The 27,232-nt window shown below is 33.0% G+C and overlaps 1 protein-coding gene across 1 annotated transcript; it reads left to right on the top strand.

The window, feature by feature from the left end:
* The first annotated feature begins 79 nt into the window (after positions 1 to 79).
* LOC133171734 (kinesin-like protein KIF15) lies at positions 80 to 26,502 on the top strand. The gene is made up of 31 exons (XM_061306528.1): positions 80 to 104; positions 524 to 545; positions 1,150 to 1,327; positions 1,646 to 1,722; positions 1,836 to 1,873; positions 2,151 to 2,251; positions 2,437 to 2,607; positions 2,863 to 2,964; positions 3,488 to 3,598; positions 4,945 to 5,070; positions 5,339 to 5,397; positions 6,843 to 6,906; positions 7,026 to 7,146; positions 7,515 to 7,615; positions 7,999 to 8,163; positions 9,711 to 9,912; positions 12,691 to 12,812; positions 13,294 to 13,473; positions 13,859 to 14,056; positions 16,767 to 16,874; positions 17,100 to 17,205; positions 17,444 to 17,574; positions 17,940 to 18,017; positions 18,303 to 18,419; positions 20,591 to 20,767; positions 21,539 to 21,733; positions 21,951 to 22,037; positions 23,262 to 23,342; positions 24,345 to 24,430; positions 25,592 to 25,649; positions 25,775 to 26,502. The coding sequence occupies exons 1-31, from the start codon at positions 95 to 97 to the stop codon at positions 26,135 to 26,137; spliced, it is 3,735 nt and encodes a 1,244-aa protein (XP_061162512.1). The 5' UTR covers positions 80 to 94; the 3' UTR covers positions 26,138 to 26,502.
* Positions 26,503 to 27,232: the final 730 nt, after the last annotated feature.

The following is a 27,232-nucleotide window of genomic DNA, read 5'->3' on the forward strand; positions in this document are numbered from 1 at the left end:
TACGGCGACAATTCTACGAACGAGTTGTTTAAGAAATGAAAACCCCGCCATTTTCAATATTCAAAAAAATCCTTTAAATCATATAATAGTTAATATGACAGCAGGTAAATATCTATATCGTTAGCGTAAGAAAATATTTCACAGGCATTAGACTAAGATATTGTTGACACCACTTTGGGAGTGAATTGTGTTCATGTCAAAGACCAGTGTGTCTGAAAACTTATTCCGCTGTTATTTGAAAAATCTTTCAAACTTTCGTTATTCTCTAACATCTGGGTTGTAAGTACAACTGTACTCAAAACATACACAAATTTAGCAAAAATTTGATTGTGTAGAAATATACCTATTTCGAGTAACAGGCACTAACAGCAAACATTCATCTTCGTTCATTACCGTCTTCTGGTAATTAAGATGATAAAATAAAAAGTAGCACCCTGCTAAAATAATCCACTGTATGATATATCTAAATAGAGTGTTATATTACAGCATATAAATGTAGTTAATATTTTTTTTTTAATTTTAGACAAAAGTTCAACAGAAGCAAGGTAATAGCTAGTGATGTAGTATGACTTATATTTAATATGTTCAATCATTGAAATGATGAATGTTCTACAGACCCGGTATAAAGATAGAATGCATTCTGTGTATTGGCAGTGTAGCAAAGAAAACATGAGCAATAACTTTACCTCATTGCAATACACTGCGAACAGTCCAAAGAGTTCCGAAATGTCAACATGGTGTGTAAATTTGAAACGAGTAAAAATGTGTTGAAATCTTTGATTATATGGATTAATTTTGGTATGAAAGGTATCCACAATTTTCAAAAAGGTTTGTTATGATTAATTTGACAGTTATTTCCAATGCAACTCTACTTTTTTTTTCCAAAATCATTTCGGAGCTATTCTGCAATTTTCTGCTACATTGCGGGTATATGAGAGGCATTCTAACTGTGGTGAGGGCCTGTCCCTGGCCACAGTTAGATTTTTCTAAACTAAATTTATATTATTTGTCTTTATGTTTTCATTCCCATATAATATTGTAAAAAATGTATGCGATATTAGTAAAATAAAAAGTGGTAAGTGTCTAAAGATGATTTTACTAACAATAACCAAGTTATTCTTTACCAACTCTTAAATTTTTTTTTTTTAGTGAGGGGGATGCCATTAAAGTGTTTGTGAGAATTCGCCCCCCTGATTCCTACGACAATGACCGTGGTTGTCAGCCTTGTGTGTCTGTCAATGACAGCAAGACGGCAGTTATTGTTCAAAGCAAACCAGATCCAAAAACATATACATTTGATCATGTTGCAGATTATCAAGATACACAGGTACTCATGAATAATAAATATACATTTGAATTATGTTCTCATGATTGCCTGCTTCAAAAACCCAGGACAGGAAATTGTTTACATCTTCCTCTTTGAAATCAAATTTTTTGTATACTGTACACATCTGGATTGTTTATAGTGTTGTTATCTGTTTCCAAACTTCAAAAGAAGGTAGTTGGAACAGATAAGATCTCTTTCACACACTTTGTTCGTGTACATAATTACTTATAAATAACTTACATAAATTTGTAAAGGAATACTTAGACACTGTGATTAAATTTCTGTATGAATTAATTTTTTTTCTTATTCACATTTTAGGAGTCGGTTTTCACCATCATGGGTAAGAAAATAATTGAGAGCTGCGTAACAGGGTATAATGGAACCATATTTGCCTAGTGAGTACAATGGTTTCTATATAGGCCATATATAATTTGCTTTTATTTTTGTTTTTCTGCAATTAATATGATTTTTGAACCATTTAAATACATGTACAATATTTTGATTACAGTGGCCAAACAGGGAGTGGGAAAACATACAGCATGATAGGTAAGGAAGAAAAATCATTTAGACAATATATGAGTTTACATTGTATAAAGTTAAGAATACATGCATGTCATTCATGATAAAGCAAAACCCCAGTAATGTTTTCTATAATAAAACTTCAATGTTTTTCAACATTATCAAAGTGTATTTTTATTACTCAAAATTTAAAAGAATCAGTATTTTAACAAATGATTTGCAATTTGAAGCCATTGGATAAAGTACTTGGTTCATTAATTACATGTGTAGCAATTTTCGTTATGTGCTAGCACTCTCTATGTAGGTCCATCAGATGATGTAGACAATTTCCAGCATGACCTAAGGGGAGTCACTCCAAGAAGTTTTGAATATTTGTTCAATTTGATTAGTGAAAAACAGGAAAATGTGAGTATATTAAAAAGTTCATTGTTGGTATTTAACACCATTACATGTAATAAAGTTTGATATTTAACAGTGGAGAATTGTAATTAACTCTGGCTAAGTAGTTTGTGTTTCAATGATTATTCATATGGCAATTGCTTTTATAGTACAGGTATAAAAATTTGATTTTTGAATGTTGTTTTATGTAGGGATCAGAATTCCTTTTGAAATGCTCATTCCTGGAGATCTACAATGAGCAGATATATGACCTTATGGAACCCTCCACAATGACCCTTCACCTGCGGGAGAATATGAAGAAAGGTGTATTTGTGGATAGACTTACTGAGATCTCAGTAACTACGGCACTTGAAGCCTACGAGGTTAGAGTTTTTAAAAAATTGTTTACTTTTCCAAATTTCATGTACTTGCACGAATTTCAAGATGCAGCAGTTACAAATGAATGTATACAAGTACATGTATTCCCCAAAGGCATTACATGAATTTATCATCTTGAAGGGTACTTGTACATTGTTTGTTTTAAAATGGTTTTACTTTGATTTAAGTTGTTGACATTAATAGTATAAGATCTACAGTAAAACATTAAAAACCTACATGTACATCTATCTGATTGACAGGTTTTAACATCTGGTTGGATCAATAGGCGAGTAGCATCTACTTCAATGAATAGAGAGAGTTCCAGGAGCCATGCTGTGTTCACCATTCAAATTGAATCAAAGGTGTGTACTATTAAAAATTTACAGTAGCTATAAACATATATTTTGGATGTACATGTATATATCCATACAAATAATTAATTGTGCTTTTCAGATTTTATTACTATTTTATTCAAATGCATGTTAGTAAATGGAAAAGTTTAAATCATTTCTTTGTGGATACAGTAAAACTCGGTTATAACGAAGTCACTGGGACCTGTGAAATTACTTTGCTATATCTGTAATTCGTTATATCTGTATAAGAAATTCGTTAAATTTATATAGCTGGGGATCCAAGAAAAATTCACTATATCCGTGAATTCGCTATATCCGTGTTCGTACTAAACGAGTTTTACTGTATGCCTATTTGTGCATTCACTTCAGGGAGTTTGTAGTGAACTCATTTGATGATCTTTGGTTGGTAGGGGTCATCTCTCTTCTATTGCTTTTGCAGGTTACATTTATTTCTTAGTAAAATTATTCTGTACTGTACAGAAGTTAATATACATGTAGTTTTTTTTTTTAAGTTTGTTGTTCTTTTTTTCAGCAACCTCAAGGAAAAGGAGTAAAAAATTTGAAGGAGTCTCAGTTGAATTTAGTTGATTTGGCTGGGAGTGAGAGGCAGAAGGATACTAATGCAGTAGGACAGAGATTAAAGGTTTGTACTCTTATTAACATGCTTTAGTTAACTCTGTTATGAGTAGAACTGAATCGTAGAACAAATTTACAATTTCTTATTCTTAATTTCTGTCTGTGTGTGTAGGGAAATAAGTACTGATAAACATTAAATTTTATTTTAAATTAAAGTTTACTATTCTTTTTCAATGAAATCCCAGTTTTTTCATAAAAATATACAATATACATACAATATGGAGTTGGCAAAGTTTCCAAAATAAAAAGATAAATACATTATATGGTATATGAGTATTACAGTAAAACTTGTTTAGTATGAGCATGGTTAAAGCGAATTTACATTAAATATAGCGAAATTTTTTCGGCATCCCCAATGAAATTCTTATTAAACAATTCCTAGTATAAAGAACTGTATGCGGTATATGCATATCTTTGCCCCCACAAAAGTCATATTTTGAAAATTTCTTGAAATGTGCTGAATTGTATATATTGTACGAGAAATCTAAATCAACAAAAAATATTATAGTTTCAAAGTAGGTTATTGGCAATCTTTGTTTCTATGATGTCACAAACTATTTGGATTTTGTATTATTTTTCAGAAAGAGGGAAAAATGGACAAAATTTGTCCTATTTTTACTGTAAAATTTATAGAGCGCAGGCTTGCTCCAGAACAGTATTTACATTTTTCATTGATATTATCATTCTACACATTATATCAAAATATTGAGCCGGAGCAGACCTGCGCTCGGTGACTTTTACTCAAAATATCGATGTAATATATACCTTTTTCTGTAGAAATCATGGAAATTTTGAATTTACGTCATTTTCCTGATGTCATATCAAACATGGCATCGTGGTTTATGAACATATTCAGTGCTTTGAAGTCTGCAGATATCCCAATGTTCTAAAACATAATTATATATTTCTCCATCAAAGTTTGATTTTGGGGGCAAATATTGGTCATTACCGTATATAGTCCTTTATGGATATATTGAACTCGGATGCTGTATCTGACCTTCATTTTCCAGATAAGTGACCAGATTAAAGTAAACTATAAGGGCTATCTGAACCAAACTTGCATGGATGATGCATCAGGGGATGAACACTCTTAAACTTGCTTCAGATGCTGGATATGAATTACATTTTTCTGGATGAGTGACTAGTTTAAAGTTTTTAGGTAAGTCCATTCCCAAGTAACTGCAGGCCCTATCGTACCAAAATTGCATAAATGTTACATCTAGGGATGCACTCTACTAGATTATTAGTTTGGGACTTTGCCTTACTTAAAGACAACATTCGTTGAGGTGAGCTCTGTAATCTCTGATTACCTATGTTTAAAATTTGAAATGACTTTATCTTTGCGGCTGTCAGGAGGCCGGAAGTATCAACAGGAGTCTGTCTATACTGGGGAATGTCATCATGTCTCTGGTCGACATCGCTCACGGTAAATCTCGACACATTCCCTACAGAGATTCCAGGCTAACCTTCCTACTCAGGGTAACGATGATTTGTGTTAAAAGTTAATAAAGCTGGAACTATATTGTATTTAAACCAAAATCTAAAAGTCAGATAGAAAAGGTCATTTTTGACTTTTTACTTTTCAGAATTATATTTGAAGTGTTTATTCCTATTGCATGTAGGAATCAAAGTACATGTATATTATGACCAATCTCCAATTTTTCAGAAGTGATGAGTAAGAACTTTTTAACATTGGGAGAGCATTACAATTTTACCAGCTCATGATGATGTTTTTTTTTTCCCACAGGATTCTCTTGGAGGCAATGCTAAAACACATATCATCGCTTGTATCCATCCAGGTTCCAAGTGAGTTTGACGAAACAGGAAGATTATTTTATGTAAAAGAAGTTATAAAAGTTTATAATTCATTTTTTACACATTATAAATATGAATTGAATTACAGTAAATTTCCTAGGAATACAAGAGAAGATGCCATAAATTGCCCCCAATTTTCCAAGTACATGTACATATACAGTTGTATATGTGTAATACAGTGGTTCCCGTTTTATCCAATAGTCAAGTTGTCAGCCTAATTTTATCAGAATAGCCAAATATTAGAATAGCCGATTGCTCTATACCGAGTCCAAACATTGGTATCTAAAGCTACAGGTATTGATAATACATCGTAGCAAATTTCAAGCTTGCACTTTTGTTTTCTTTTGATAACTTAACTTAGTGACTTTCCTAAAATAAATTGTTTCACTTACTTATAACTTTAATATGATAGCATTTTTCAAATAAACAGACATATAAAAATTATTCTTTGATAGTTATTGCCATCTTTATTCAGCACTTGTTTACATCCCTTCTTCGATGGTCTCCATTATGGAAACGGAAGTAGACTAAATACTTGACTTTATTCCGTAAAGTATTTTTCTCCAGATAGATGGTAAATGAATAATAAAAATATTAAATTGTTTCATTTTTATTTGTTTCTTTAATATGGTTACGTATTTTCTGTTTGTGACAATTGTCTGGTCCATGACTTTACCAGTCTCGTACTTGTTTGCTAAAGAGAGATTTTAAGAGCCATATGGAGAAAGATGGTATGAATTTTGAGAGGTATATTTATACGGGCCGTTTGTGATTTTAACCATAAAATTTGCACTTAAAAGTGAACAAATATTAAGTCAAATGACAAAGTTAAACAATTAAATTGGCTAATTATAATGCATTTCAATGTCCAAGCAAATTATCATACGCAAGCTAATCAGTTCAATAATTAAAATTTCACGCCAAAAAAATTGCTTTCAATTGTCATAATTAACAAGTGCATTACTGACAAGTAATTAAAACCCAAGCTGATCATCACAACTGTAAACTACTAAGGCCACTGTTAACACAGGTAAGGTGCCTGTGTGCGTCCAGCCGTACCTAATCCTGTCATTGTCGTACTCAAGGTGAGAGGTGTCAGACTGTGTAAACAAAGGCTTCACATAGGTGTTAACAAGGCGTTTATTATCAGAAAACACTATGATTGTCCAAATTTTTGTATCAGATAAAACGAAAATCCAATATTTTCTTATCAGAATATCAGTAGAAATTATATATAAATATATAAGAAATGGTTTTGTGCTCTCATATTATATTGAAGTAGCAGAAATATCAGTTAAACCGCTATCCGATAAAATGGAATCCACTGTACATGTATTTTCTTGTAGCTTTGTCAATAATATGCATGTAAAGCTGTACATACCATAGACATGTACACATTTCTGAAAAAATCTTAAATAATATGATATGTGTTGTAGATCCTTTGGGGAAACACTTTCAACTCTACATTTTGCAAGGAGAGCAAAAATGATTAAAAACAAGGTAAAACTCAAAGAGTCTCAAACTGTCCATGTGATAAGCAAGTTCCTTACACGTTGTACGAGTAGTAATGTTGTGCTACAGTGAAGAAAATATAGTTGGTTAATTATTTTTTTTTGTAGGCTGTTGTGAATGAGGACACTCAGGGAAATGTCATTTCTTTACAACAAGAAATCAAGCGTCTCAAGGAACAACTCTCTGCTTTCATGAACGGAAATCTTTCAGCTCAAGTGATACCTACAGGTAGTACCCTCTGAAAAGATTTATCTACTAGGAAGTTTTTCATTTGTACAGTGACTTTTTTGTTTTACTTTCTCAATGGACACAAGCACTTAGCTAAACTGGTGTTGGTGAAAAAAATGCCCATTTTGTTCTTGCATGTACATGTATTTATATATACATGTACATGATACAGTTACACATTTTTTAACATTTATTTAACAGTGATGCTCATACAGATCTGCCAAAAAAAAAATACCGATAAAGAGGCATAATATATTTACATGTTAGCAGTATTTTAGGACACTGTGCATAGAATAAATGCAATGCCTTAAAGCTAAAGTATAATATGTATTTCCAGTTGATCTAAATTTCATGCATTAAATTTATAGCAGCACCATCAGCAGCACCTAGTTCTGTAACAGATTCTGAATGGAGAGAGAGATTTGTCAGCTGTATGCTGTTTAGGGAAAAGGCTGATCAACAAAATCAGGTCAGTAACTCCTCTTGTAGCAAAAATAATAATAATAATAATAGCATTGTTTCTTATTTAAATGTAAGTTCAAAGGCCATTTATTCTTAGGTGTTGTACTTGAAGTGTACTAAGAAAATGGTATTCAAGCAACCCATTCCATAAAATTTCTCCTTTATATCTGTTTTGAATGAATACTTTGTGTATTATGGCATCATCTTCAACTTGCCCTAATACATATATTTATATATTTAATCATTTTCTTACAACAAGGGAAATTATGTTAATTATGTTAAATTTAACGTAAAATATGTTTAAATGGTGTTCTCTCACAAATTATTCTCATTGTTTAATACCAGTAATTGCACAGTGTACTAAGAGTGTGTTAATGTGGGTGATTTCAGATTTTACAAGAGAGAATAGAACAGCTACAGGATCTATGTAATAAAAAGGACAAATGTCTACAGAGCAGTAAAATGATTGTGAAATTCAGGGACAACAACATTTCACGACTGGAGAAGATAGTGAAAGAAAAACATGACGTCCAACCTGCCCTGCAACAGACCATTGTATGATGTGGTTCTCTGTAATTTGCTAGACAAATCCTGTGGGATAACAATTATCTTTTAAACATATATTGTTTGGTCTATGTGCCTGTCTGACCATATCTTTTGAACTAGAGATTAAGTTGAAGATCAAGGTCAAAGTTCATGTAAGGTCAAGGTTGAGTTGATTTGTCAATTTCAAACACTTGTTGTATTAGAGGTTTCAGTCATATGCTAATGTTATTAAACATAGATGTACACGTACGAGGGTTGTCCAAAAAGTTCGTGGACAAATGCTTAAATTTCTTTATAAAGTCCGCAATGGCAAACATGTACGATAATATCTTACTACAGACCATGATTGAGTATATGTACAAAAAATTAAAACAATGCACACTATTTACTGAACATTATAGGTGTAAATACTTTGTATATGCAAGTCGCACGGGCCAGTCTGACGTAACGCTTATTTCTTGATAACGTCAGAAATATGAATTTTGAATTTTTATCGCATGTTCATAGACGCACGTTATTTTTCTTTATTATGCCACATTGCCAAATGTGTGCAATAATATTTATGTATAGATTATAATTAATTTAAATTTTAAAATTCAAAACAATACACAATAATTTACGAGCGTTATCACTTCGTAAACACAGGATGCACAGCCCAGCCCGATGGCGCTATATTTATAACAACGTCATGAATAGGAATATATCCGATTTTCATCAAATAACAGTGGTTTTTTCACTTCTTGTAGTGTCTCCGAAATTTTACACACCGTTGAAAAATCATATACACCAATTACAAATCACTAGACTAAATATTCTCCAATAAATTTAAGTTGTTTGAATAAATGTTTTGTTTTTGACGATTTTTCAACCATATTAACCATAATTGTATGATTGGACGCTGTCCCGTTCGGATGGCCGACGTCGCTTTTTCTGTCAATTTTTGAAACATACTTCTTGCGGTTTTCACTTAATATTTTCATTGTCTATTTAGTATGTGATACTAAAGGTATCAGAAAATGGCGATAACCGCTTTATTTGTGATATATTAAATTTTTATTCAACTTTAACTCGTTTTAAAAGAAAATAATCATTTCAATAAGATCACTTTATTTAAAAGTTCATGGCATTTTAACCCTGGTCCGTGCGCACTATCGGCGACCTTTAATGACTGAGATTTTTACAAAAATATTAAGTTCAAACAATAAAAACCAAACTATTCCGACTTGGATTTTCATAACTAATATTTTGGTATACAGTAAGCATATCTTTAACCATTCATTTTGACAAAAACTCGTATATAGTGTATATGTATGTACTGTACATACGGTTATGACATTGATTACTGTAAATGTAATGTTGATTCAAATTTAAGTCTGAAAATGTAGATGTTACTCTTAAAAATATACATGTACATTTTTGTATTGGTATTATACTATACATGTAAAATCAGTTGCAATTCTATGCTTTTATTTCAAATCCTTGTATCTCAAAACTTTCAAAGTTAAATAGGCAGCTAACAAGTTCAGCTAAAAAACTGTATTCTTTTAATAAAACAGGAAGACTTGAGAGCAGAGGTAGAGACTTTAAAATATCAAATAGAACACAATCCAAAGATCTCCAAATATGCAGCAGACATACAGCACTTAAAGAATGAACTGAAACTCGCCAGGTCTCAGAGAGCTGACTCGCAGCAACTGGACAATAAGAAAATGGAGGAGTTGGAGCAGCTGTATAGAAAACTGGTGGAGGAACAGAGGGGTGAGACAAAAATACATGTAAATAAGGGAAAAAAGGGAGGGGGAATCTGGGACTGCTCATGTATGTCAGTCTTAGTGAGAGCATTTTCATTGATGAATATTTTAGAATTCAAAAATAATTGGCAAAAAAAAAATAGGAGTCTATCTCATAAGATGTTGAATGTACCTGTATGTTCTCAAATGTTTTTTTTTTTCCATATTTTTATATTGAATCAATTCTTAGAAATGCAGTCTATGAATTTCTGCAGTAGATACACCATACATATATCCTTTATGATCTGTCAATTAAAGTCCTTATTACCTTCAAGAAAATGCAGCTCAGCAAATACTGTATAATCCCATTATTTAAACTTGCACTGAATTCTTTAGGGATCCTCTTAAATTCATTCTGAGTAATGATATAAAATTTGATTTAAAAAAAGAAGACAAAAAAAAACTGAAGTTATCATCTGGAATCTATTTTTATACGCCCGTCTTTAGACGGGACGTATTATGTTATGGCGTTCATGTCCGTCTGTCCGTCCGTCCGTCTGTCCGTCCGTCCGTCTGTTAGCTTTTGTCGTGTCCGGCTCATAACTTTAATACTATTAGGCCTAGGATTATCAAATTTTGTCAGCTAATACTTCTTGAGTAGAAGGTGTGTCGCACATTGAAAGTAGGTCGCTCTGACCTTTAATTAAGATGCTATGGTCAAACATGGAAAAATCCTGTCCGGCTCATAACTAGAAAACTATAAGACTTAGAATCATCAAACTTGGTCAATTTATGCATCTTAGGTAGAAGGTGTGTCGCAACCTATTTCAAGGTCACTGTGACCTTTAATTTAAGTGAAATTTTTTTTTAAAAATGTTTTTTACTATTAGATTACACAATCCCAAAAAATGCAAGAGTGTTGCAGTATCCTTATTAAAAAAATGTTAAATCAAGAAAATACTTATTTTTTTTCATAAAATACAGCAATCTATAACAAATGTAATGTTACAAGGAAAAATTCCACCTCTCCCATGGGTGTAATTATCAAGCACTGGTCAAGAAGAATTTGATAACAGAAAATTGCATGTCAAATTAGAGAGAAATTAATGAGTTTAGTGTGAGGAGCTAACTGGTAGAGCATCTCTGATCAAGCAGGTGTTATCTATATCTCTTGGGAACTGGGCAAAAAGAATTAGCTGTGTTGTATTAAATAGTTGGCTAGCCGAACTTTTAAAATGAATTTGGTGAAAAGTAATTAAAACTTATTTGATATTGTATAGCAAATTATAATTTAAATAATATAATTATTATATAATATAATTAAAACCATGCAATTATACTCGGTATTGCAGCTTAAAACCAGTCTGACATTAAATCTAAAAAAAATCAAGTCTTTAAAAAAAATGTTTTTAATTATGGTAGATAGTCCCTACAAATCTAAGAGTAAATTGCAGGAACCTTATTAAAAATGTTGCATCAAGATTACACAAGTTTTTTGTTTCTTTTTATAAATCTTTGTAACAAATTTTTAAAAAAAATCTTTGTTTTCAAATTTAATTTCAGAATGACATAAATATGCATTTTTATTGCACTACAAAGCAGATAGTATGTATAGATCCATTCATCCATTGGGATAAATGAGTGGACATGCATCCATGCAGTTAAAGATTAATTAATGAGTTCAGTGTAGGGAGGCTAGCTGTCTCAATCATTTCTGTTAGATGATCTCTGATCAAGCAGCTGATATCTGTATCCTTTGGGAATTAGACAGAAGAACTGCTGGTCAGTTTATAGCATATGTCATTTGATGGCCAGCCTTTTATTTTTAATATTAATTTGATATAGATTAAGTTGTTAAGACTAAATTTATATTGTTAATATGATATTTTTATTAAATATTTTGAAAATATCAACTAATTCAGAGCATCATGTCTCACAAATTTGAAAGCTGGGGGGGAGGGGGGGGGGTGCAGATGGACATTTGTCAAGCTCTAACACAACCAGTTGAGGATCTATAATGTAATATTTGTTATAATTAATGCCTACACCACAGGAGATGTATAAACAAATATTAAAAGGAATGGAAAAATCCTTGAAATCCTTGTATCAAGGTTGACATGATTTTCTTGCACTCTAAACTGTTTATGACAATTGAACAATATTTGATGGGTGTATCATGCTGTGGCGGGGCACTTTATTTGATAGTTGAATTTCTGATCCTTACCATTGATCTTTTGACCTCAAAACCTTTGGAGGTTGTCTTTAAGTCAAAAAGAGCTATGATATAATATTTAAATTTCATTGAAAAGGCTCAAAAGAGAACTAAAGTTATCTGTTAATCATTTTTCACAATGTTTGAATTTCTGACCTTGACCTTTTGACCTCAAAATCAATAGGTGTCGTTTGTGGGTCACTTGGAGCTATGATACCAATTTATCTGGAAGCATTTACATTTCTTGCATTATATGAATTTCTGACCTTGAGCTTTGAGCTTTTTACCTCAAAATTAATAGGGTCTTCTTGGGGCCATAGGGTATAAAATTTCATTTAAAATGCTCAAAGGCTTTTTGAGATATCATCCAGAAATGAAAGTGTAACACAGACAATGACTAGACCCAAATTAATATCCTCCATTTTCAATGAAAGTTGGGGACAAAAATATCATTAAAATGGGAATTCTATGGTTATGTGAGAAATATAGAAGCAAGGTTTGAATTTTATTCAGTATTCATACATGTTAAACAGATTTCTTTTGAGAGATTAATTATTTATATTTGCTACATGATTAGTACATGTATTCTTTCAGTTGAGGAAAATTTCGGAACTCAAACTCCTAAGCTCACTCCAGCAGTTACAGATAACATCTCTAAGGCAACCGTAGAAAAATACAAATCACAGGTGGAAAAACTAACAGAGGATAATGAAGAGGTATTTGATTGATTATCTAAATTGGGGCACACAAAGAGCAAATGAATGGATTATGTGTTTGTTGTCTTTGTTGGTAAATACATGTAAACCTGTTCATTTCTGTTGATGATGATCTATGATGTTTGTCTATTCCGACTTCATGGTTTGGTAGATGTAATCAGAATAAGATGTCTATTTGGGTTTATTTTGGCCTTGACCTTTGATCTCATAATTGGTAAATTAATTGTTCATCTTTGAATATGACCTGTTCAGGGTATCATTTTCTAACTTCACATATGTAACAGGATGAAATGTTTGGAATACTGCCTTTGGTATGGACATTTGACCTTGAGATTGCTAATGAAACATGTTTATCTCATTTGACTATTGTATTGGATTACCAAGTTTCTTTTTGAACTTTTGCTCATCGTTTATCATTCAGATCAGTAGTCTATGTTCATTTTAAATGAATATGTAGAAACTGCTATTATTTCTAACATAGTTGAAAGAAAAGATGAAACAGGACAAGGATTTATGGGAGAAGAAAGAAATAGAGCTACAATCTGAGCTGGCCTCAGTGAGGAAGGCTCACGCCGATCTCAAGTTTGTCCTCGAGTCCTATCAGATCCGAACTCAAGTAGAGCAAGACGTCATAAAGGAGAGACATTTACAAGTTGTAAAGGTACTGTAAATCTTAATTGTATTAAATATTCAAAGGTACTTGTTCTTTCATACACATCTATGTTTTATGCAGCTTCAGTGTTCAGTAAAAAAAGTGTATGTTCAGTGCATCTTGTAGGCATTAACTGTTGCATTTAAACAAGTATTAAATGACGCTCTTAGTCAATTTACATAAATCTCTACATTTGATTTATAACCAACAAATCTTCATGGTAATAAACATTACATGTTTTAAATCTATTGTCCAAGTGTTTGAAAAAAATCACTTTTCTTTTAGCATGACATACAGTACACTGCAGGTGCACATGTATACGTATCAGTATACATCTACTTAAAATGGAATCCCAAAGCTAGGGCCTGCTAATCAGGAATCTTTTATTTGTTAGACAATAACAACACCTAAGAAAGTGGTGAAAAGACTGAGGAGTAGAGAGATATGTGCCCCATGCTCCAACAACAGCACTCCCACCCTGAATGACACGATCCCCTTTGAGGAGAACGAGGGGATATTTGAGCAATCAGAACCTGAGGCCATGACAGAGGAGTACCAGGAGGGGCTGATTGAGGAGATCAAACAGCTACAGGTGTGTCTGAAATTACAGCTTAATAGAATATACAATACAAACAACTACAGGTGTGTCTGAAATTACAGCTTAATAGAATATACAATACAAACAACTACAGGTGTGTCTGAAATTACAGCTTATTGTAATGACTTTATCCAGTACATTTGATTTATTGAGGTCATCTGAATCACTCAAGTAAAATTATGTGCCATCTTTAAACTTATTAACATGATTCACTTCTGATGATGAATCAACATGCCATTTTCCATCAAATTTGCCTCAAAGCATCAATTTCATTCCTAAAGAAAAATTAATAATAACAAAAAAGATAGGTTTGAGATTTTTTAAAAATTCTTCTCTAGAACTACTTGGCTATAAAAAAATCTCTTTCCTAAAATCACTTGGCTAGAAAGACCCATTTTTTCAATATGTGGAAGCTTCCCTCTATTGTGAAAATTCAAGGGGAGCAGAAATGGGTCCAAAGGTTTATATAAATCTTCTCAAGGACATCCCAGCTACAAATGATCAAACTGACATGCAAGTACATTATATAATGAGAATGGGACAATAAATTGGTCTATGATTTACTATACATACAAGTAGAATTTTGTTTGAAAAATTAGATCTTCTCTTAAGAACAAAGAGGTTTTTAAGTATCAGATGAATACATGTACTAGTATGCAAGCATCCTCATGTATTGTAGATTCAAGTACTTTCATGACATACTCGAATCACAAAGAAATAAACTGGTAAATGACCAGAGAGAGAGAGAGAGAGACTTTGAAATTATCCTATGTGTTTAGGATACATTGAAGAATGAAGTTCTTTCATTGCAGGTTTTCTTACCAGATTATATTGTAGTTACACTATATTACTTACGTAATTTTTAGCTCACCTCGACGAAGTCGAGATGAGCTTATGCTATACCCCCGGCATCGGTGTCGGCGTTAGCGTCGGCGTCCCAGGTTAAAGTTTTAGGAGCAAGTCCCATTCCCAAGTAACTATAAGCCCAACCTGGACCAAACTTGCATGGATGATGCATCTAGGGATGGACACTACCAAACTTGCTTCGGATGCTGGATCTGACCTAGATTTTCCAGATGAGTGACCAGGTTAAAGTTTTAGGAGCAGGTCCATTCCTAAGTAACTATAAGCCCTACCTGGATCAAACTTGCATGGATGATGCATCTAGGGATGGACACTACCACACTTGCTTCGGATGCTGGATCTGACCTAGATTTTCCGGATGAGTGACCAGGTTAAAGTTTTAGGAGCAGGTCCATTCCCAAGTAACTATAAGCCCTACCTTGACCAAACTTGCATGGATGATGCATCTAGGGATGGACACTACTAAACTTGCTTCGGATGCTGGATCTGACCTAGATTTTCTAGATGAGTGACCAGGTTAAAGTTTTAGGAGCAGGTCCATTCCCAAGTAACTATAAGCCCTACCTTGACCAAACTTGCATGGATGATGCATCTAGGGATGGACACTACCACACTTGCTTCGGATGCTGGATCTGACCTAGATTTCCCGGATTAGTGACCAGGTTAAAGTTTTAGGAGCAGGTCCATTCCCAAGTAACTATAAGCCCTACCTTGACCAAACTTGCATGGATGATGCATCTAGGGATGGACACTACTAAACTTGCTTCGGATGCTGGATCTGACCTAGATTTTCCGGATGAGTGACCAGGTTAAAGTTTTAGGAGCAGGTCCATTCCCAAGTAACTATAAGCCCTACCTTGACCAAACTTGCATGGATGATGCATCTAGGGATGGACACTACCACACTTGCGTCGGATGCTGGATCTGACCTAGATTTTCCGGATGAGTGACCAGGTTAAAGTTTTAGGAGCAGGTCCATTCCCAAGTAACTATAAGCCCTACCTTGACCAAACTTGCATGGATGATGCATCTAGGGATGGACACTACCAAACTTGCTTCGGATGCTGGATCTGACCTAGATTTTCCAGATGAGTGACCAGGTTAAAGTTTTAGGAGCAGGTCCATTCCCAAGTTACTATAAACCCTACCCGGACCAAACTTGCATGGATGATGCATCCAGGGATGGACACTACCACACTTGCTTCAGATGCTGGATCTGACCTAGATTTTCCACATGTGAGACCAGGTTTAGATTTAGGAGTAGTCTCATTCCCAAGTAACTATAAGCCCTACCTGGACCAAACTTTCATGGATGATGCATCTAAGGATGTACACTAACCAACCTGCTTCGAATGCTGGATCTGACCTAGATGAGTGAATTTTAGCCATATTTTAACCAAATTAGCATGGATGATGTATCTAGGGATGGACACTTCCAGACTTGCCTTGGATTCTGAATCTGATGTACATTTTCCAGATGAGTGACCAGGGTAATTTTTTTGGAGTAGCTATATAATATTATGGCCTGTTATGATTAAACTTGCATAGATGGTGCATCTAAGGATGAAAACTTCCAGACTTGCTTTGGATGTTGGAACTGACCAAAATTTTCTTGATTACTAAACAGGTCAAAAGTTTTTTGAGCAGGTCTATAATTAAATCAAACTTGCATGGACATTGATCTTGGGATGTACCCTAACTAGAAAAAAACATGATGTGAAATTTGCCTTACATGTAGATAACATTCGTTGAGGTGAGCTTTGTAATCTTTGATTACCTATGTTTTTGTGAGTGACTAGTAAGACAAACATATGTGAAAGATATTCACTTGTTTCTTCAGGATCAGAACAGCTCTTTGAATCAACGTATAATGGACATGGAAACAGAAACTATACAGCTACGACAACATATCTCTAAAGTGGATCACCAGAATGCCAAGCTTACAGAGGTATCAAAGTGAACTGTAACATACTGCTTTATATCTAGAAGAGCATGTACATGTAGCTATTACACTCAGTGCAGAAGTCTGTAGGATAAATTGTGACTTTTGCCCCAAAATTTTAATATGATTGCAGAAATCTAATGATTAATTTTCAGAGATTTGGTACATGGATAATAGAAAACAAGTCTTCTAATATTATATTATTCTTTTGATATGTTGCCATATTTGTAGATTCTTGAAAGAGAGAGGGCTTCATTAAGTGAGACTACAGAGAAGATGAGTAAACTCTCTAAAACCTTTAGTCAAGATTTGGAAGAGGAAAAAATTAAATGCCTAAGTAAGCTTGCTTTAGGTACATTTACACTGTACACAAGACATAAGCCAAAATTTTAAAATGTCAAAGTAACACCAGATACTTGTATATGTACATGATGTATGTGAAATATGAGTTCACTAAATAGTATTGTCACTTTTATGGTGATGATAAGTTATGCTTACAGAATATTTTTTATTCCTCTGGAAATACTTGAAAGGAATGATACTGTATAAACAATCTATTTGGTTTTTTTCTGTAGCCTTTGAAAGTGAAAATAGAGATCTAAAAGTTATTCTGCGACAAACTGAGAAAGAATTGGAAGATTACAAAATGAGATGCAGGTCTCAGGAAAGTGCTGTTCAAAGCCAGGCCGGAGAATTTGAAGATAAGGTACAGGTGTACTAGTCAATCATTTTTATATCACTTCCATAGCATGGCAGACATATGGGGATCACTTTGTGTAGTATTGTCAGTCTGTTTGTTTGTCTGTGTAGGAGGGGTCATACTTGTACAAAAAAAAAAACTTTCAAGCACATCAGTGTGAGATTTCATTAAAAAAAAACACCTTAAAAAGATACAAGCATCATGAAGTTTTAATGGCCAGTTTCAAGCCTCTGGAAGTTTAATTGGCCATTTCGAGTTCAAAATTCTCTCTCTGACACAAAAATAGGATACACTGCACTGTATTGGAGACATTTGGGGAACATTTATAACAGTTCTTCATAGACTTAACACTTGCTCTTTTTTATAAACAGATTGGTGCTCTTGGTATAGAAGTAGAAAAACTCCAAAGAATAAATGAAGAAATAGAGGAAGAAAATCAAAATTTGAAGGTAAGTAAGGAATTGATATATACAGTACATGTATCAAAACATGAACAAAAAGGTCCAAATTCACAAGGAAACAGATTTCACAGGTGTTGGATTTGACAGTTTGCACTGCAGTGAAAAGGATGAACAATATGTGTATCAGAAAGATAAATGTAATAATAATTTTATTTCAGACACTTTGATACCCAAATCATTTCATCTGTTGCATTTGTTAAAGTAACAAAAAAACAACATTAAAACAGTGGATATGCTAATAACAAAATAAAAGTTGATACTGTATACATGTAGGAAAGGCTGATTACAGTACAGGAAACTTTAGACTACAGAGAATGTCAGGTCCAGGACTTAGAGGAGGCCATATCTGATCTACAGAAACAGAAGCAAGAGCTCCAGATCCAAATTCAGGTACACATGTTCTCCAAAAATGTTCCAGCCTAGGTACAAGTGAAATGGGGTTCGTTTAAAGGAAAATAATGACAAACACCATGCTGTCGTTGTGGATAAATATATTCAATCTCAGTATAATCAGTAGTATCAGTTTTATCACAGCTCTGAAATATATATAAACAATCATAAATATTTTATAACAAAGCATACATGTAGATCACTTGCCAGATAGCACGGTCAAATGAAGAGTTATTTCCCTTTAATTGTGCTCATAGATAAAACATTAAGAGTTATCTTTCTTAATCAATAATATGTATAAAGTATAAACACTGGAATATATAGATAAAACAATGAGATCAAATTATACTGAACTCTTCCAGAATAATATAATTATATAGACAATATTCAAAATATATATACATCATACCTATATGTGATATAGAGCCAGAAATCCAAATATATATAAAGCTGAACACAGCTGTACTCTATTCAGTGATATTCTGTCCTGTCTTGGTCATTGTCATAATTAAGTCATTTAATATCAAAAAGCTAATATGTCTGCTCAGACCAAGATCTCCAACAAAAGTAATTAACTAAGTAAAAACCAAAAGAGAGGGAAACTAACCAACCAATGAAATCCAAGTTGGCCTGGACACTACACAAGATATATATAGAAAAGGGACAGGGGTTTAAATGACCACTGTGATGTCATACATCTATAAATAACTTAATAAACACAGATTGATGTAAATAATTCCATGTGGATTTATTCAATAAATGAAATGCTGTAAAGAAATAAATATGACAATTTAACTGAATTAATTTAATCCTGAAATATAATAATTAATACTATATAGCGGGAAAATAACTCGCGGTGTTAATATTCGCTATATTCACGGTGTTAATAAATCCGTGAATTCAAGAAACAGTGAATAAGTTTTCAATAACCTCCATGATTTATTTGGATATTTGGGAATAGACTACGATAGGTATATAAACGTACAGTACATGGTAATTTCAGTAATTACGAGTAGTACTTGTCATTCAATTATTTTAATTATCACGCTTTACTTTAATTCAAATCAGCAGATAATAACCTGTATTTGTTAATAAGTTGTTTTAATAACCAACGCTACATGTTTCGTCAATCCAAAGTTTTGATTACCCGTGCGTAACTAATTTTACCCCGTGTATTTGTTACCTGCATTATCATGCGTATTAGTTTTTATTGACATTTTGGTTTTAAAAAATCATTCAAATAACTATCGAACTTGCTGAAAATGTGGAAGGATTTTATTACGTCGACATACATTATAACACATTTATTACCGTCCAGTGGATTTTCGCCGCGATTTATTATCCCTTTGGAAAGAAGATCTTTGGGTGTACATGCACTCATCGTAATAGCATATAGGAAGGTCATTCGACGTTTATAGTCAAGGACTTTTAATAATTGCACTTGTTTTAATTAATCGTCAATTAATTAGTAAATCTAGCTATTTTATATAAACCTACCCTTTTGATCGTAGTACATAACGCTGATTAATGTACAAGGGATGCCACTTTTATTATGTACCGATTCCGCGAATTCAACAAACCGCGATCGTGTCAGAGGAGAGAAAAACGTGAAAATTACAACCCGTGAAATTAATCCCCTATACAGAATATGAAATAAATCACCCTATCACACAAGTGTACCGTGTTTTCTTTACTGTAGATCTCCAAATTTTCATGACACATTATTTTCGCAAGATAGGTATTTGGTATTTATAAGCCAGACAAATTTGGGTATTGTTTTATGTAACTTCTACTAACAAAAAATATATGCAAGAAGGAAATTTTCGCGTGCAAACCGTTTCACGTAATAACGTGAAAATAGTGTTCTCACAAATTAAAAGGGATTTATAGTATTTTATTTTTCATTTTTAATCCAAATCACAAAATTAGATGATCAACAAACTGCAAAGTGTACAAATGATGGAAAAGGATGCAATTGTTGTCCATGAATTTACAGATCAACAAAATTGTATTTTTTGTCACAACCTTGAAATTTGATCCCTACAAAAATTAATGAAATTACAGTACAATATCTTACAAGTACAGAGATAAAATGTTCTTTGCTTTTTTTTTTCTCATCGTATTGTATGTCCATGTACAGCTATATAAGAACTATGAACTTTATTTTAAAGGAAAATCTTAATCAATCTGACATCAATTTAAAAGACAAGAATAAGTTGTTTCATGAGCTGGAAACAGCTAGACATGAACTGATTTCACTGAAAGAAAATATGGAGAAGAGGGACGAAGAGCAGAGAACTCTCACAACAGAAATTCAACATTTAGAGAAGATAAACGCAGAGAACCAGGTAGCTTTTTAATTTTCTTGTGCATAAAAGAAACAAGCTTGCATAAACATTAATGGTATTTGAATATCATTATGGCATTGTACATATCTCCTCTCAACAAAATTTTCAAATGTAATATTAAACATTCACAAGATCTCTATGAAAGGGCTTCTGTATTTATTGCACATAAAGTGGATTAAACCTTTCCAGCATGGAAACTGTAACCTCCCTTATGGCTTTGACATTTAAATAGAATACTGGTACTGTGAAATCATTTAAATTGTGGGGATGTCAATGTTTGTGGGCAACCAAAATTTTCCAGGTTCATGGGATGTAATTTTATAACTCCAATGTTCAAATGATTTAGATGAAATGATAACTTGACATAGTTAATGTTTATGGGGAGGTAAATTCTTGGCTAAGAGTGAGCCACAATATCCACAAACATTGTGCCCCCTCTCTCCCCTCCCCCTCCCCAGCACACACACACACACACACAAACAAAATTGATTCCAAAGTATGGGTAATACATGTAAATATTAAAAGAGAAATTCCATTTAAAACAAAAAGAAAAAATATGTAAAGTCAAACCTTGTTCTTGAACTTGACGGGACCAAGATTAAACTTGAGATATCCAAGGATTAGAGATATCCAGGTTAAAATACCAAAAGAAAAAGTGGTTTGGACTTCCAACTCCTTCAACAAATCCCTGGTATTCCAGATATCGGTGTTTGAGATAACAAGGTTCAACTCTATTCTCTCCAGATATATATTTCTTTTTTGGTCTTGCAGGAAGCATTATCAACATTTATGAAGAAAATTGAAGAGAAGAACATGGAGCTATCTAATATGAAGGATGCATTAGACACACAGGTGCAGAAGGGGGAGGAGCTTCAGGGTTATCTGGATGAAAAAGAGGGCAGGATTTGTGAGCTGGAAACTAGGAATAATCTACTAGTGAATGAAAGTGAAAGCAAGGCTGATAAGGTTGTTACAGCTTTATAGAAAATATAAACTCTGAGTAAATTTAACAAAGTATAAAATTATAAATAGTTTTTACAAATACTGTAAATAGCAATATTTTCAAGATAAGTAATGAAGAAAAAATTAAAAAGGGAGGGTAGGAGTAGCTGCCATATGGTATCAAAATCTGCATTTTAGGATTGATCATCATTTCTTCCTTTTATAATTGCATCTATACTAGATTTCAACACTGCAAGAAGAACTGGACCAAGCTCAAGAAAACCTCCATAGTTTTGCATCAGAACATGAGAAAATTGAAAAAGAAATGGTATGTTCACAGTGTACATATACATATATTTCAACTTTTTGTCATCAAGACTTCGCACCAAAAACACTATTTGATAGAGACTGCTATAAGCAGCTTGCACCATCAGGCATGCCTATATAATTAATTATGATATTAATATACAGATAAAGTATATCATTGAGGGAGTTAGCCAGATTGCAGTTCCCAGAGCCAGGACTATTTCCCAAGGCAAAGCTGAGGAAAGTAGTTGTGGTTGAGGGGAATTGGAATCTTGCTGACTCCTTCAATGATATACTCGTTAACTGTTTTATTATACCGATACAAAAGTAAAATTTAGAGAATCACAGATAACTGAGAATTAACTTTTGAAGCAGGGATTAGCTTACTTGACTAACTCATGGCAAAATGGGGATTAGTCCATTTACAGTGATGATTTCTTAACTACATGTTTATTGTCTTGGATGTAGTAATGGATCCAGTATTTTAATACCATGGCTAGTCCAAACAATATAACATCAGAGATCTCAAAGATTATGTTCGTTATGACATACGACTTGAAATCTTGTCTAACAGCTTCATCCCATGTTCACTTCAATTAAACTGATCATATTTTACAGTTGCTATCTTAAATCTTTCTGAATTCTTAACATGGACAATAAAACCTTTAATTGAAGCATATTATGTTTGATATGAAAACAAGTCTCAGCTTTGTCCTCTTAGAGATTATCAAGCTTTTCCATTTTCTGCATATGGCGTTTAGCCAGATTACATCTGAAGTTGACCATTTTTTTGCAGAATTTGAGATTCATTCAAAATTGCAAAAAACATCACTAAAATTTCATGAAAATTTTACAATTTTTTTATGGTATTGAAGTTAAAAAATTTCAAATGACAGAAAGTACCCATTATTAAGTGAATAATGTACTGTGCTAGATCAATTCATGCTTATGTGCTGGTAATATGTTATGTTAGGGTACAATTCTTATGTTGTCAAGAACATGACAAATATGTACATGTAAATTACAAAGTGGCAAAATACATATGTGCTTCTTTGGTCTTTATTATAGGAATTGTAGGAAATATTATAACAATATTTCATGTTTTTAAGTGTTTGCAGAATTTCATGTACAGTATGTTATAGAAGGGTAATGCTCCAATTAAAATCATGCATGTAAAACAATACAATTTCCAAAAAATTGTTTTCTTTATATTGCAAAATTGTCATGTTCAATGTTTAATATGCAGGCTACTTTGAAAAAATTACTGGAGACAAAAGATATAGAATTGGCAGTGCTTCATGAAGAGAAGTCGAATCTTGCCATAGAGGTTTGTACAAAACAAGTTTATATCTCCATATCCATGTAGCTATCTGAGAGTATTCCCAAATTGTTCTCAACATAGAATGCAACTTTTAAGATGGGTGGAAAATGGAAGAAACTTTGATACACATGAAATCAAGTACTGGGGTACTGTGAAATCACAGATTTAATTTTCATTGAAAGAATTTGTGTCCTTCATGAAATGTTTCAAGTTTCAAAGCACAGTATCATGTTTGCCTAGCATTCATAAAATAAAATCTCTCAAATCAGTATTTTTTTCATTGAGCCACAAAATATTGACCTCTCTAAAACTAGTGATTTTACAGTAATTTAAAATTCTTCAGAGATCTCCATTAAAGCTTCAGCTGATCTCGTTACACTATTGATTGAATGCACCTGGTATTCACAGATAATTGAATGTTTAGAAATGCTTTTTATGTCTGACAGAGTGAAATATTGACATTTACGTACTTCTGTACTTTGTTATACCCCCACTCCGGTGGCATTAATTTTTGTACGAATCCAATGTCAACTTCCTGTTTATCCGTGCATCTGTCTGTACCATACATAACAAATTTTGGTCACAGTTTTCTCAGCAACTACTGAATGCAGATGCTTGAAATTTTAGCACATTCTTTGTTTAGGCAAGCCATATGGTGAGATTCATTTTTTTACGAATCTGATGTCAACTTCCTGTTCATCCTTGCGTCTGTCCGTATCGTAAAGAACAAATTTTGGTTGCAGTTTTCTCAGCAACTACTAATCGCAGATGCTTGAAATTTTAGCACACTCTTTGTTTATGCCTGCAATATGGTGGGATTCATTTTGTATGAATCTGATGTCAACATCTTGTTCATCCTTGTGTCTGTCCATAACTGAACTTGTGTACATTCACATCAAAGTGGGGGTATCACTAGTGAGCATTGGCTCACAGACTTCTTGTTTTTTTTTTACACTGTTGATGAGGAATAATTCATCTGATAAGGACTGATGTTTTCTTTTTTGACAGCTTTCCTCCACAAAGGCTGAGCAGTGTCGTGAAGTTATTGCTCAGCAGGCCTGTGTTATTGAGGACTACAAAGAACAACTCAATCTGTATCCTTTCTTTGTTTTAACATTGTGTTAATGAGAGTGTTTTTTATATTTAAAAAAAAAATTATGAGATATGCGTTGTTAAAATTGCAATTTATGTTGCAAAGCACAAACAAGCAAACATAAATGCAAAATTTCAGAGTTTAACACCATATGCATGTTATTTGCATGCTATTTTTAATCTGAGTCAAAGACTGATGTGAATTCTTTTAATGTGGATGTTGTTCTTTTTCAACCGAACTACCTCAAGAAGTTTTAGCACATTTGGGTTTTAAAGCCATCTAATTTCTTCAAATTGGAACCCACACTCCTTTTCAAGAGAAGAAAATGAAGTAATACATGTTGTGTCCATTCCATTGACCAAGAGGCAAATTTTTACGTATATAATAGTGTTATGATTTGGATGTACTATGCCGAAATAATAGTCAGGGTTGGACACATGATGCATGAGGCGAGTGCAGTGTATGTCAAACCCTGACTTCTATTTCAGCATACTGGTAGTACACATATATCCTAATCAGGGGCCCGTTTTACAAAAGAACTTACGACTAAGACCAAAAACTTCCGTTGATTGTAAAATTTTGCAAAATTAATTATTCTGTTTAAAATTGCTAGAGTAAAAGTATCCTTCTAAATACCTTTTAAAAATATTAAAACCATTTTCTATTTAATGTAAATTAGAAAGTTATTAGCAGAATTAAATTTTGGTCTTAGTTGTATGTTCTTTTGTAAAATGGGCTCCAGAATGCGATTAAAATTATTGTTGGCAGATGTCAGATCTAAATGAAAATTTTCTTGAACCTTCTTTAATCAAGCATTATAACAAAAAGTGTTTTAAGACTCAGAAGTACCATTTAATGTAATGGTGGTGACTAAATTAATTCAGATATTTTAGTTTATTATTTATTTCTTGTTTTGTGTCAGATCTGACTATAAAACTAAGTTTATATACAATGTACTTCGGAAATACATTGCATAGTTTAACAGTTTCAGTGGCGTAATTGGAGCGCATTGGATAGAAGTTCTCTGGATATAATCATGGTCATAAATGCATTTATTTACTGAAAACAGAAACAATCGAAAATCTGATTTACATGGTGAATATATTAAGTACAGGTTCCTTGTATCTTTATTTGTAATATTATCAGTCCTTAACAGTTATAGACTGAAGAACTCAGAGATGTCCGTGCACCAGGAATCTCAGGAAATAGACAGATTAATGGTAAGTCTTTGGTGATCACATTCTCATGTTTACCTACCGGTACAGTGTTGAAATAATGTGCATTGAGGAAAATGATGTTGTAATTTAGATCTTAATGTTATGGCTCCCAATTTATTACTTAATAGAGACACAGTCCCCTGGCACACAGACTGATTTGCAGAGAGAAGAGAGTACACGATGTTGACAAAGAAAACCAGTCTCCTCTAAAAAAGTTCATGTCTCCAGTTCTCAGATTAAAGGACATCGAACAAAACAAAAACAGACTCTCTTCATCAGAATCCTTAAACAACACAGAGAATGGATTGTTTTCTCCAATAAAAAGAAAGCCCGCACTCTCGGAAGATCTCGTACATAGTGATAGAAGTACTCAGTTGTCAGAAGATTTTACAGACGATAGTCAGATGGATCTGGACCAAGCTTTTGTAACAGCACACACTATGCAGGCATATGTGTCTAAAACCCAAGAAAAGGAATCTGAAAGTGTTTGATATGAGCTTGTTTGAGAAGATTGTGAGAAATTTGAATGCATGATACATTGTACTTGGTGAGGGCAATGTTAGGAGGATTCAATGTTAACTGCTTTATTATATTATTACAAGAGATTTTAGTTAGAATATTGTTTTTATGATGTAGTTTATATACAGTATATTAACATAATGAATGCTGTTCTTTAAAAATGAACATTGTGATTGTTTCATACAGTGCATATTGTGCAGTATCAATGAAACTTATGATGTAATTTTAAAAACCCAATGAATTCACAGGGGTACACCTGAATATATATCTAATGCATAATTATATATACAAATATATCTTCACAAGAAGTATGGTAGAATAAATAATGTAAAAGAAAGTTTGGGTGATTTATGAATGACATGTAGAATGGGCTTAAGAGGAGAGAAAATATATCAGATGAAGAATTATAAAGAATAACCTAACTTTTTTGCCTTTGAGTTTAAAACATGTATTAAGGTCAACAAAATTTTCAGAAGAGGCTCATGGGCCTTGTCAGTCAGCATTATGAGTTTCTCAGGTGAGCAATTTATCCTTACCTTGGACTGGAACTTTGACTCATGTTAAATGAAATTTACAACTTAGTAGAGAGGTTGTTCATTATCACAGTTTATAAAGTTTGCCTCCTAGATGCTCAGGGGTAAATAAAAAATGATATACTGAAATATTTAGTACTTTGTATATGACTCCACCCATAGAAACAGAGGTGTCAGGTGAACTAAAAGTGTTATGCAGGAAGTACATGTAGAAATGTTTGGCCAAGGAGAGAGAAAGAACATTCCAGACGTGATAGTTACTGACCAACAAAATAATACTTGGAGCAAGTTCCAAATACATGTAGATTGAAGGATTAAGTTGATCTATTCTTCATTATTCCTGGAATCGGCTGACAAATGTGCCTTTTTGTAATATTTAATCAAAACTTAATACACAAGGCTTATGGCTCTCAAAGCTCATCTGAGTCACCTTGTCCATGCTGTTCTGATGACTTCAGCAAAAGATTTTTTGCCCCTCTATATTCCCATTAGAAATTTTGACCCCATACAGTAAAACACTCTCATAACAAACAC

This window comes from Saccostrea echinata, unplaced genomic scaffold, assembly GCF_033153115.1.
Source record: "Saccostrea echinata isolate AGI-Se365-2 ecotype Australia unplaced genomic scaffold, CSIRO_AGI_Sech_v1 ptg000054l, whole genome shotgun sequence".
NCBI lineage: Eukaryota > Metazoa > Mollusca > Bivalvia > Ostreida > Ostreidae > Saccostrea > Saccostrea echinata.